This window comes from Pimephales promelas, chromosome 10 (assembly GCF_988280905.1).
Source record: "Pimephales promelas chromosome 10, fPimPro1.hap1.1, whole genome shotgun sequence".
NCBI lineage: Eukaryota > Metazoa > Chordata > Actinopteri > Cypriniformes > Leuciscidae > Pimephales > Pimephales promelas.
The window spans coordinates 35,599,563-35,612,625 of NC_142778.1; the positions used below are offsets into that span (position 1 = coordinate 35,599,563).

General features: G+C 36.4%; 1 protein-coding gene across 5 annotated transcripts in view; it reads right to left on the bottom strand.

Moving 5' to 3' along the window:
- Positions 1 to 13,063, bottom strand: part of kcnab1a (potassium voltage-gated channel subfamily A regulatory beta subunit 1a) — a 121,356-nt gene that overhangs the window by 16,234 nt on the left and 92,059 nt on the right. For 4 of the 5 annotated variants that reach the window (XM_089116546.1, XM_039683801.2, XM_039683799.2 and 1 more), the window contains 5 exons: positions 6,101 to 6,138; positions 3,038 to 3,117; positions 2,913 to 2,957; positions 1,502 to 1,546; positions 1,047 to 1,090 (listed from right to left, as the gene is read on the bottom strand). In XM_089116546.1, the coding sequence (XP_088972672.1) occupies positions 1,047 to 1,090; positions 1,502 to 1,546; positions 2,913 to 2,957; positions 3,038 to 3,117; positions 6,101 to 6,138 (252 nt within the window). Of the gene's footprint in view, positions 1 to 1,046; positions 1,091 to 1,501; positions 1,547 to 2,912; positions 2,958 to 3,037; positions 3,118 to 4,950; positions 5,163 to 6,100; positions 6,139 to 13,063 lie in introns of those variants that run through there. The other variant, XM_039683802.2, reaches the window with a different exon arrangement.

Here is a 13,063-nt window from a genome sequence, read left to right on the forward strand (position 1 = left end):
GTTCATCACAGGAGAAGAGTATTCAAGTTGTTGTATGCATTGCATGAATTGTATTTTAAGTGCAGTTTTTAAATAACTTGTCATACTGACATAAATCGATTAATTGTGGGGAAGTGATGTCACTTGTCTTCATTTCACAGGACCACATACAGATTTACACAATAATAGCTGTGTATCCTGAGAAACAGATTGTGTGTCAAAACGTATATGTGCCAAAAATGTATCTCAGCCCACCTTTATGTGTGTGTGTGTACGTTACGGGGTCAAAATGTCCCCACAAAGATGGATATATCCAAAATCCTTGTCCTTCTGTGGACATATTTTGGTTCCTATGAAGAAAACCACTTATAAATCATATTAAGTGTGTTTTTTAATATAAAATGTAGAAAGTTTTCTGTAAGTTTAGTGCCAGAGGATAGAGAATTATTATGTCAATGCAATGTCTCCATAAAACATTAAAACCTGCATGTGTGCGTGTGTGTGTGTGTGTGTGTGTGAGAGATTTGCAGCCTTACCAGACCAATGACTAAAGCAAATGCAATGATGTAAATGTACTATACGGCTGGTGTGTTCACACCAAATGCAGTGTATCCTAAACTCTAGGTTTATAAAATAGGTGTCTGGCCCCAAACTTGCTGGCATGGAAGAAAAATAAGGGCCAGTGCAGAACAGCACACACAACCAATCATTCATGCACCACGTAACCCTGAATATCTAGGCCAGGGTGTGTATTATTTCCACTTCATTCATCTACTATATGAATAACATCATAACTGGTTTTTCAGGGCAGTTTTTTCTGTTTGTGTCAGATGAAATTCAGTCAAGAAAGAGTCAGAAGCATTCATTCTTGGCTTGATTATGTGCAAAGTGTGTTCAGTGACTGATCGTGTGTGTGTGTGTGTCCACTTTAGTCCTGCTATCTGTTAGTTCTGCCAGGCAGAGCGACACCGACACCAAAACCACTCAATCAATACCCCACAACGAGACACACACACAAGCTGTGATCACACAGCGAGAGGATTTAAGAAAGAGAAAGTGTACTTCACCTTCAATAATGTGTTTCCTAGAAAGGCCTCGTTCGGTCTCGGCTCTGTGGCAAAGAAAGGAGACACGCAAAGATCAAAAACTCGAGTTCAGTTCAACATACGAGACATTTTTCCTCTTTCCAAACTGGGACTTTTTGCAAATGTTCACTTTTCAACTCCATTTAAAAACGCTGGCATATTTAAATGCTAATTATTATTCATGAGCGAGGATTTGTGGGGAAATGGGACAGGCCTTTTCTTTAGTCTTATCGAGCTCCACAGCTGCACTTCCTCGTTGAGAAAACACCGGGTCAGCACTTGCCCTGAACTCACGTCTATAATTGCATTTATGAAATGTGGGAATGTACGGATGTCGGCGTTAAGTGTGCTGCCCTTTAGAATGAGCAACAGCGCGAGTTATGAAGTAAAAGTTGTCATTACTGTACAAGCACTATGAGTGAAGACGGTTTACTCACTTTCCACCCCAGTAGAGCTTTGTGGTGATAACCAGACTGGATCGCCTTAAGGAAAGGAGAGAGGGAAAAGCGAGTTAAAATATGCACATAAATAACCTTCACTCAAGGGGAAGATTTGATTAATCAGTAAACACACCCATTCAGGGGCCCTACACACTTTTTAAAGTCACATTTGAGGCTTTTTAAGACCGACCTGAAGAAATCATAATTAATACCATACATTGACATTGACAATCTCAATATTTTCAACATTTTATTGATAATAATTATGTTTTTGTGCTGGTGCCAGGCTGGTTTAGGCCTGTTGTTGACAGCAGACTCGCGAAGATAACAGAGCCAGACCGATAAAAGGATTTCGAAGGCCGATACCGATAGAAATATTTGTTGGTTTTAAAATCCGATATATCGGCCGATATTATTATTATTATTATTATTATTTCAGAAACGCGCAACAAAATATTAACAGATTTCCCTAACATTAGTTATTTATAGTTATGAGTTTTAACTAAAATAATATGATAATGCGTTTTAAAAAGAAACTTGTTTCTATGGTCACAACGGAACAGAGGAACATCAAAATATTTTAAAGTTCTGATAAATTAAATAATAATTAGTCCCTACACTGCCTTACAGTTATAAGCTACCTTATAATTATGTCAGCTTGCTTATCTCTTTACCTGCACTTTTTGACAACACTCATGACGTGGTTGAAGTGTGATTCGTCCGTTTTTTTTGTTTTGTTTTTTTTTTTGCAAAAATAGACCATAAATATTGCATAAATATTAATAAATTCAATCAAATTGTCTCAAAATACTAAATTACAAAGAATAAATATTATAGAACAAAAATAAATTGCATCGGTTTTACTGGGATGGAGGAAATTTCATTTTTAGGTGTCCGGTCACTTTTGACCGGGAAGATAACAAGTTTGACTCCGAAACGAAGAGCACCTGAGGGTTAAACATTTACAGATAAGATCAGTCCAGATGTGCTGATGACTTTTGGGTGGGGGTTATGAATATCCAGACACCAGTGTGTGTGTGTGTGTGTGTGCGTGTTCACTGCGGTGGGACGACGACATCTATCGTCGTTATGGATTCTGAAGCTTATAAAAGGGGTCAGATTAAATTAGTTGTGGGACAGAGTAAATCTGAACACTACAGATCAGTCTGATGAGATATGAGAGAGAGAGCGAGCGAGACAGAGAGAGAAACTGGTTGCCACCCATTAGTGCTTTTCATGTACACTACAGTCTCTTACACTCACAAAGGCTGCATTTATTTATCAAAACACAGTAAAAACAGTAACATATAGTGATATATTGCAATTAAGAATAATATAATTTGTTCCTCCTTTATCGTGAATTACGTCCACACAGATGTGCTTGACACACAGATGAACCCAACCGTACCTCCAGCCTTTCTTCTTGATGATGTTTCCCAGTATGACTTCAGCTCTGTGAAAGACAGATGTTAATAATGACTCATGGAGTAAAGTGAATTATGGGTAATCTTGTTGATGTTGAGTCATACTAACTTTCCAGCAGCGTACACCTCTGCGGTGTCAAAGAGGTTCACCCCGCTCTCATACGCTATAGTCATCAGCTGCTCCGCCACCTAGAACACACACACACGTACAGAAAGAGACAGACATACACACAGAGAGCGCATACAGAGAGAAAGAACACACACACTTAGAGATAGAGCCATCACAGTAAGTGTATAACAATTATTTATTTTCTCTATAAAATATTGTATTAATTATGTAATGTTTACACATAGTTAACACAATATTGTATTATATAAATACTATATATTTCTGCATTTGACTAAATTATTTTGTTTTAAAAAGTGTAGATAAAATAAAATTAAAATTAAATAAAATGTTACAAAAAGTTTCATGCAATTAAACATCTTTTTAAAAACTTATTTTTTTTTTACATTTATAAAACGTCTCTTTCATTATAATGTATATAGACAGCATTTACTGTAATATATCCTATTTTTCCTGACAGTTTAAATGGGTATTTCATGGAAAAATATGTTTTTTTAGAAAAAAAATATTATTTTCCCTTGCAAAAGGATCCTCATACACTTTATAGAAAAAGTACTATAACTGTTTTCCCATCCATATTCACTTACAGGCTATTTCAAATGAAATGAGGACCAGGCCCATCATCCCAGAGATTTGACCTTTTATGAAGACTTGTGTGTCACCATGAGCCAGTCGGAGTCGTTCAGGTACGACAGTGTTTCATTTTAAGCAATTAAAGAAATCCTGTAGATGATTTTGAAAGTTCTTGTCGGTCTCATTTCGATCAGTGTGTTTTGTTGTGCAGTGGATCTGCAGTGTGAGAGTGTGTGTGTAGGTGAATATATGCGTATAATTATAGTGAGTCTCTCATGCGGCCAAAATCACATAAATGAATCAGCATAAAAATGAGACAAAATGAGAAAAAAAATTAGGGAAGGGAATTAAAGAGAGGAGAGTCAGTGCACGGGTTAATATAACATTTGAGAGCGCTAATGTAAAGGGATTTGGATTGCTGTTTTTTTAAGGGTTGTGATATTCATTAATTATGTGAACTAAATCGTCTGTGTTTTCTGTTGTTTTTGTCTGTTTTGTGTCTATGGTATATTGAGTTTTTGGTTTGTATATTATATGTTGTGTTTATGTTATTGGGACCCCTCCTAAAAGCTTTTAGTAGGCTCTTTGGGGTTCAGGCGACCTAAATGATATATTCTAAAAAAGAAAAAGAAAAGAAAACTAGTTCAGTCACTGCTTTAGGTATATGAATAATAGGGGAAAAAAAATAAAATTAATCTGAAATATAGTAATTTCTAAGTCAGTTATGAAACTCTAGAGGGCGTAGGCTAATGAAATCTACAAACATTGACATCATCACCGCATGCACAAGCTGATTGGCTCTGCTGATCCTGCAGCCAATGAGATCGCTTGCTCAACATTTAAAGAGTGTGTTTGATTGTTTGCTGTAAGCTAGTTCCTCTGAACCCCTCCTCCTCCTCCTGCCTAGATCTGAGACATGATTCATCTCTATTTATACAGCAAATCTTACATGCTCACAGCTGTGTGTCTGAGAACCAATAAAATGTATTAATATACGCAAATTAAAAAAGAAAATTCAACTACTACTACCTAAATGCTAAGAATTGCTTTCTAGACTTTCAAGCCACATTTCACCTTTTCAAACTCCTGCCACAACAACGTCATGTTGAATGTCATATTTGACGTAGTCAGTGGCATGTCATATTTCCAGTTTGATGTTATCAAATTGATCTAGTAACAGAGGAACTGAGAGAAGAGCAACTTCACACTCTGTAGCCTCACATTTCATACAACGTCAACCCCAGTTTCTTTAACAGAAGCCTCTTAACACTTCCTTTAATCCTCCGCCTCCTACTTCCACACACTCTGAGAGTGTTACTCACACAAAGCGCTAACATAAAGTCCTGATTCAGACGTTGCCCTCCGACACCCCAATGCCTCAGAGAAAGCAAATCCCTTACGACGGCAGAGAAACAAACTGCCCTGTCACTCCGCGCTGGAGGTCCAGTCAGATTCACTCAGCTGACGGCACGCTGAGTCATTCCTCTGGCCAAAACTCTGTGTGTGTGTGTGTGATTAGGACCGATTCCAACATTTCATGCTCTTGACAACCAGCACAGAAAGGCCGCAGAGACTGAGGACATTTTAACCCTTTCGTTGAGGCAGAAGGATGGTTTATATAAACTTAAATGCCCTCAGAAACAAATTATCATCCTCACTTGTCCTCTAGGTTGACGCGACAGTCCCTTCCGTGACATCTTTGTCTCTGCGCTTGTATGTTTTACACAACTTCTAGAAGAAAATGTCAGGGTGTTTTGCATCATGTGTGTGTTTGCCGACTGCAGGCTGTTCTCGTCTGATTGGAAAACGTTCATAGCTTCAGGTAAGTGTCGGTAAAGTAAACACACTGTAAAAAAATGTGTTATCACAACATATTTTCTTTTGTCAAATCAACTTTATAATAAATTATTTAGTTGAGATAACTTATTAGTTTGAGTTTCTGATGATTAAATTAATCTCCTTCGTTGTATTAACTCACTTTTTCCAGTTCAATCAACTTAAAATTTTAAGGCAACCCAGGTTACTTACTTTTTTAAGTTAAACCAACAATATATTTTTACAGTGTAGTAATCACAACATTTTTTTCTTTTGTCAAATCAGCTTAAATAATTTATTTAGTTCAGATAACATATAATTTTGAGTTTCTGATGATTAAATCATTCTCCTTCATTGTGTTAACTCACTTTTTCCAGTTCAATGAACTTAAAATTTTAAGGCAACCCAGGTTACTTACTTTTTTAAGTTAAACCAACAATATATTTTTACAGTGTAGTAATCACAACATTATTTTCTTTTGTCAAATCAGCTTAAATAATTTATTTAGTTCAGATAACATATCATTTTGAGTTTCTGATGATTAAATTAATCTCCTTCATTGTATTAACTCACTTTTTCCAGTTCAATCAACTTAAGGCAACCAGGTTACTTACTTTAAGTTAAACCAACAATATTTTTTTACAGTGCAGAACTTACCTCATCTGATATCTGCCCTCCAAATGTCACCCAAGTGCCTGTGAAGGAAAAGAAAATGTTGAGGATGAATTGTGATATTTATCGCAAAAGCACTTAATTCTCATTTAATGAGTTTGATTATTCCATAACCTGTTAAGTGTCACCCCCCCCCCCCCCTTTTTTTTAATAGACATGGAAATGCACATTTCGAACTTAAATGGTTGTAATTCAAGAATGCTTTGGTATATCGACGTAAGATTGAAGAAGACATTTGGCAGATTTTTGTAGAAGTGAAATAAAATTAAGAAAGTGAAACAGAAACAAGTTTGAGCTTATGAAAATGTACAATGTAAAAAAATGTATTATTCATATTTTATATAAATATGTATTTTCAAAACCTGGGAGACTTTAAAACTGCAACAAAATCAAAGCCAAAAATCTGAACAAGTTGTGTTTCAAATTTTAGGTTGATATCGCAAAAAATGAGCTTTGGGCGCAGTACCACACTTTTCCACTAGGGCACAACCCATATAAGGGCGCCTCCATTTCCATATGTGTATTGAGTGATATGAACCATTATTTTCGCAAATTTCATTCTAGAATAAAAGATTTATCATACAATTATTATTTAGAAGAACAGCAAGACGACTATTTGAGCTTATAAAACTTAAACTTTGTTATTTATTTATTAAATGAGCGAACGTTTCGCTTGATAAGACCCTTATTCATCGTCTGGTGTCGTTTTTGAAAGTATGGAGTTTTACTTTGTTGTTTATTTGTTTTGTTTTTCTTTTTTATTATTAGTTTCTTTGATTGATTTTTTTAAAAATTTTATTTACATGTTCAAATAAATAAATAAATTAGGGCTGTGCAAAAATGAATGGGCTATATGCACGCATAAGTTCCGCATTTGACGTAAGGATGCTCGTCCATTTCCGGTTGTGTAGATTAAAGCGGAGGAAAACCGGAGAAAACGGGATTATGGCAGAGTCTTCAATATTTACTGTCCTCCCGTCTTTGAAACGAAACGTACATACGTTTAGATGTAATTTTATATATAGTTATGTTTATTTAATATAATTTTAAAAAGAAGCATAAACACAACGAGGGGTGTCTGTTTTATCTGTTTTTGTGACTAACGTTTCATTAGTATAACCATGGAGTATAAAATTCAATATAAATTCTCGGTATTGCATTGGACTCTATGATCGGCGGAAGTTATCGAGCATCCCTAATGCTTCACCGGAAATAACGCCGTGCATAGAGCCCATTGCGATTAACCGCATCCAAAATAAAAGTCTGTGTTTACATAATATATATGTGTGTGCTGTATATAATTATTTTGTAAATATAAATACCTATGCATGCATGTATATATTTAAGAATTATTTGCGCTCAAATTCTGTATATATATAAATAAATACATAATCTATATTATATAAATATAAATATTTTATATATGATTAACACATTTTCTTAAATATATACATCCATGTGTGTGTGTTTATATATACAAAATAATTATATACAGCACACACAAATATATTATGTAAACACAGACTTTTATTTTGGATGCGATGAATCGCAATTAATTTTTGCAAACCCTAAAATAAATCAATAATAATTATGGTGTCACTGCTGTTTTTGGCTCCAGCGGTGGATGAAGCTGAACAGCGGAGAAGATTCACTGTACTCGAACATCGGCAGATTCAGAGAAACTCCAGGCCGAACAGAAGCTACAAGCTCAGCTAACGGAGCGTATAAATAGCAGATGCCGTCTGACTCAGATGTAATGGTCATACAGTGGAGAAGACCCAGAGTTTGCGCTAGGATATTAAGAAATGATCTCCGTCTCTGAGCTGTTACATGAGTTTTAATGAGGGGTGTTGCAGTGGGGTCAAGTCAAGCTGTCCTATATTTAAATCACACTCTTCTACAAAATGCTGCTGACATCAACAACCACATTTCCTATTTCTAGATGTCCCAATTGGAGGGTTTAAAAAAGCTTAGTGGTAATGTATGGCATTTGGACTCTTACTTTCTTCCGTCGAACACAAAAGGAAATAACTTGAACTGTTCCTTTCCTACACAATTAAAGAGAGTATGAAGAAGCAGCATACAATGATCATGTGTGCATCATGACTTGTTTGCTATATTCTGACGGCATTTGCTTTGTTTTCCCATTTTCCCAGGACATGTCCTGTTTTCGCGTCCTGTCCTGTTGTTATAAAGTGATGAAAATGTCCTGGTTTTCAAAACAACTGCTGGGAAAGATCAGCTCTACAGCAAAATATAGATGGGTAATCAATTAGGGTGAGGAAGAAAAACAGGATAAAGAGGAACAAAACTAAAGATATATATTTATAAGTTTATGAGCGCTATTTTTGTTCAATTTGGAGGTATTTCTTTTAGTTATTTATTATTCATATATTTATTTTTCTAATACAGAAGAGACATAATTTCGATCATTATTTCATTCATTATTTTTGAAACCCGTCATAATAAAACATGTCTTGTAATATAAACATTTTCTATCCATACAGAGGAGGCATAGCCTAATATATCTACACTGTAAAAAAAATCATAACGTGTCATCATAACGTTTTTTCTTCTGTCAAATCAACTTAGATAATTTATGTGGTTCAAATAACATAATATTTTGAGTTTCTAAATATTAAATCAATCTCCTTCATTGTATTAACTCAATTTTTCAATTTCAATGAACAACCAGGTTGCTTAATTTTTTAAGTTAAACCAACAATATTTTTTTACAGTGTAAATCCAAATTTTTATATGATTTTTGAGAACCTGATTACAAAAATGTCCTACCATTAAATGTCCCAAGCACATAAATATAACGTTCATATTATAATTGTAACCAAATTTTTTCATTGGGCCGATAACAAATGCATCCAATACCTTTAATCTTAGTTTAAAACAAATTGTTTGGTCTCTACAGAAGTCTAAACTCAAAGTAAAAGTGATTTCTCATTGGATACAAATTATTAAATTACTTCCACTTATCAAGAATAAAACCACCCTACAGTCACTTAATCAGAACTTTCATTATCACTAGTTTAATATACATAAGTGGCCTTCGTTTACACTGTTACAAGAGGCAAGGTCATTTAAAGAAGGACAGAAGGCCAGCGGGTCAGTGATATACAGGCATTGTGCTGATGGCAAGAGCCAAACTGTGAAAACAAGGGAGTAAATGAACTCCCACATATGATGTGTGAAGCAAGCATGTCACTTATGGGTAGGACTGACAGCGCTTTAAGCAATAAGAGTCCTCCACACACACACACACACACACAAACTCATTTCACAAGCAGAGACTGAGAGTCAGATGCACTCATGTAAACACATTTTGCACGTATTTATCAGAGTGCAAACACATTTGAATAGAAAACCTTGCCTTTGCAGTTGGTTTTCACATCCTTGAGCTTAAAACCAAACTCACAGCATTTATAATTGACCAGCTCAGTAGATCTGGGCAGTGTGTGCACGGCCTCCCTCTCTCCTTTATTCTCCAGCTGCATTAGTATTTGCTCCAGGACCCTGGATGGGTCAGCTTTAAAATGTTAATTTTCTCTCTGAGCAGAATCACTTTGATCGATTTTACGAAGACTTTCTTGAAAGGTCCTTCAAACCAGAGTCAGAAATGAACTTTCCATTAATATGCATGGCATATGCAACTGTTGGGCAATATGCATGTTTCACCTTAGTAAAGGCAGTTTTTATAATTACCTAATTCAATGCATTCAATCTGTATTGACTTTTTATGTTAAATTGTTGCGTTCATGCTTGAATTATATTATAATATTTGAGTATTTTGCATTTTGCAACTACATAAACGTACATGAGGCGTTTTTCAAAAACTAGCACTTTGTTGGCCAAGTTTGGGTTTTCAGGTCCCAGAAATGCTGTTCTTGTGTAAATGAAAGGCCAAAACACATTTAAAGTTTTCTGTTTTTGGTTGGTTGCTTCTGATTGGCCATCGCATTCATAAGCTCAACAGAAACGTGTGTGAATTTGGCTAATTTGGGTACATTTACATTTAAGGATGTTAATTAATGTACACTGTGTCTTTTCCTAAAAAAATAAAAAATAAAAAATAAAATAAAATAAATGGATAAATCGCTTGAGCTTGCGAAGATGGCACCCTCTGCTGGAGTTTCTCCCAATTCCCAAAAACATTTCAAGCTGATGGATCAAACTCACTTCAAGTGAACTGCACTTCAAGCCTGTCTGTTTAACCTCAGCCCGAGGGAGGGGATTACAAAAGCACAACTTTCACAGTGATGAAATTCTGACGTCTTTACAGAAATAAACGCTTCTGAGCCTCTGAAAAGTGACGTTTCGAGGCGGGTTGGATTGCTCCTCAGGGTGTGGGAAAATCAACCAAAGGCCACAGAAAATAATCAAAAGCGTCTTCTTTGTGTGTGTGTGTGTGTGTGTGTGTGTGTGCATTAGAGGCAGACCTTGAGTTTGCTTTACAACTGTACATTCAGCTGGCAGAATCTCTCAGATTCAATCAATGAGCAGATGGCAACAAGTAACAAATATCCTGAGAAAAGAATAAAAAGTAAAAGAGAAAGGCTGAAAGAAAGATGGGAATTCGATAACTTGTTAGCTCTCATTTCCACCCTTCTCATTAGCCGTGATTGAAGTACATTAGAGAATTGCCGATATCCGTTTGGTGCTCAAACAGACGTATAGCTCCAGTACATCCCACATATCTAAACACTCGCAGGACTGTTTCCCGTACAGCGACAGAAGTTGCTCCATCATTAGAGAAATTCTCTAGCTAGTCATGACGGTCTCAGGAAACACCGAATCATTGAACTATTTCTATCGTAATTCCTGAAGACAACACGTGATGACAACTACTGATGTTCATAACTATGCTTTCTATGGTAACTTCATCAATGCCTAAATGAATCTCAGGTGGTACACGTGGTTCAAGAAAACTCTACAAGAACTTGGACGCTATTTACAAGTTGGATCGCAGTGATTGACATTAACTTGTTTTGCTCTCCAGCCACTGTGGCTAGTGCTTTTCCGAAAGTTACTAGCCACTCAGCATTGTCACTGGTCACAATTTTGACATCTATACCATGAGGAAAAAAAGCCATACAGATATTTTTTTACATTATCTCATAATTTGGCAGCAGATATATTAGGCTGCTGTCACTTTAAAGGCCCTTGCACACCGAGTCCGAAATTTGCGTTCGAAATTTTCGCACGTTAAAAAAGAAATACAACCTCATGTTATGTCAATCACGCTTGCACGCTGCCTCCGTTATTAAAAAAAAATCTAATCAGGTTCGATTTTATGCGTTTTTCGCATCTGTAGGAAGCAGTTTAAATGGTATTTTGACAATTCAGAGCCACCGAATCACAAATACGGAAAAACGCATACGAAAATTTCGGACTCGGTGTGCAAGGGTCTGAAATTCGTGTCTGAAATTTTCGCACACGTTAAAAAATAAATACGACCTCACGTTATGTCAATCACGCTTGCACACTGCCTCCGAAACGTTCGTCCGTCATGAAAAAAAAATCAAATCGGGTTCGATTTTCTGTGTTTTCCGCTTCCATAGCGAGCAGTTTGAATGGCGTTTTGACAATTCAGAGCCACCGAATCACGAATATACGAAAAAACGCATACGAAAATTTCGGACTCGGTGTGCAAGGGCCTTTAGAGCTGACGGATGGATCCATTATACTGTTAAGGCCCTTGCACACTGAGTCCGAAATTTTCGCACGTTAAAAAATAAATACGACCTCACGTTATGTCAATCACGCTTGCACACTGCCTCCGAAACGTTCGTCCGTCATGAAAAAAAAAAATCGAATTGGGTTCGATTTTCTGCGTTTTTCGCATCTGTAGGAAGCAGTTTGAATGGTGTTTTGACAATTCAGAGCCACCGAATCCCAAATACGAAAAAACGCATACGAAAATTTCGGACTCAGTGTGCAATGGCCTTTACACATGCATTTTCTTTCTCAACTGTTTACATTCACTTAAAACACAACTGACTGCGTTTACATCAATACAGCAGCGAAAACTAACTTAATTTAGAACTGTGGTGCTTTATGTGCTGCAAAATATGTGGGACTGAGTAAAATTATGCACAATACGTGCGATCCCACGGCGAAATTCAAGCTCTGTAACAGCAACATTATTCATCCGGAGCAAATGAAACGAGTGAGTGAGGAGAGGCGGGTTTGTGTCACTCGCTGTCAGAGAGAGAGATGGTTTTGTGTATCTATTCAACGTAAAAATGAGTATCAAGTCATTTCCGATATTTCAGTATTGATATGTAAAAAAAAAATATATATATATATATATAAAAAATTATATATATTTTGACAACTCTACTTTGCAAGTTTGTTTCAGATGCCTTTTTAAAAGACTAAAGGCCATTGCACACAGAGTCCGACAAATTTCGAATGCATTTTTGCGTATTCGTGATTCGGTGGCTCTGAAATGTAAAAAAAAAATTTGAACACCATTCAAACTGTTCGCGACAGATGCGAAAAACGCAGAAAATCAAACCCGATTTGATTTTTTTTTGTGTGCAAGCAGTGATTGACATAACATGAGGTATTTATTTTTTAACGTGCGCAAATTGCAATGGCCTTAAAAATGCATGTATTGCACTCAACCCACCAAAGTGACTATTTAGAGTGAATGCGTTACACACTGCTGAAATACACGCATCTGAATCACTGGTGTGTGTATTCCTGCCCAAAGCCTTTCCAGGGCTTATAAAAGACTACCGAAGCTTTCAATCCATTGGGAATAAATCACGTCTCTCGCGAGAAATGACTAAAGAGCGTCTATTTAACGTGTTTGTTTCTAATAACACATATCTGGCCTTGACCTGCTCTGCAGTGTCGTGGAGATGTCGGTGCACTCCTGCTTTCTCTAATGCGGTTTGGCAGGATCTGTCTCTGAGCGCGAGCGCTGCCTAA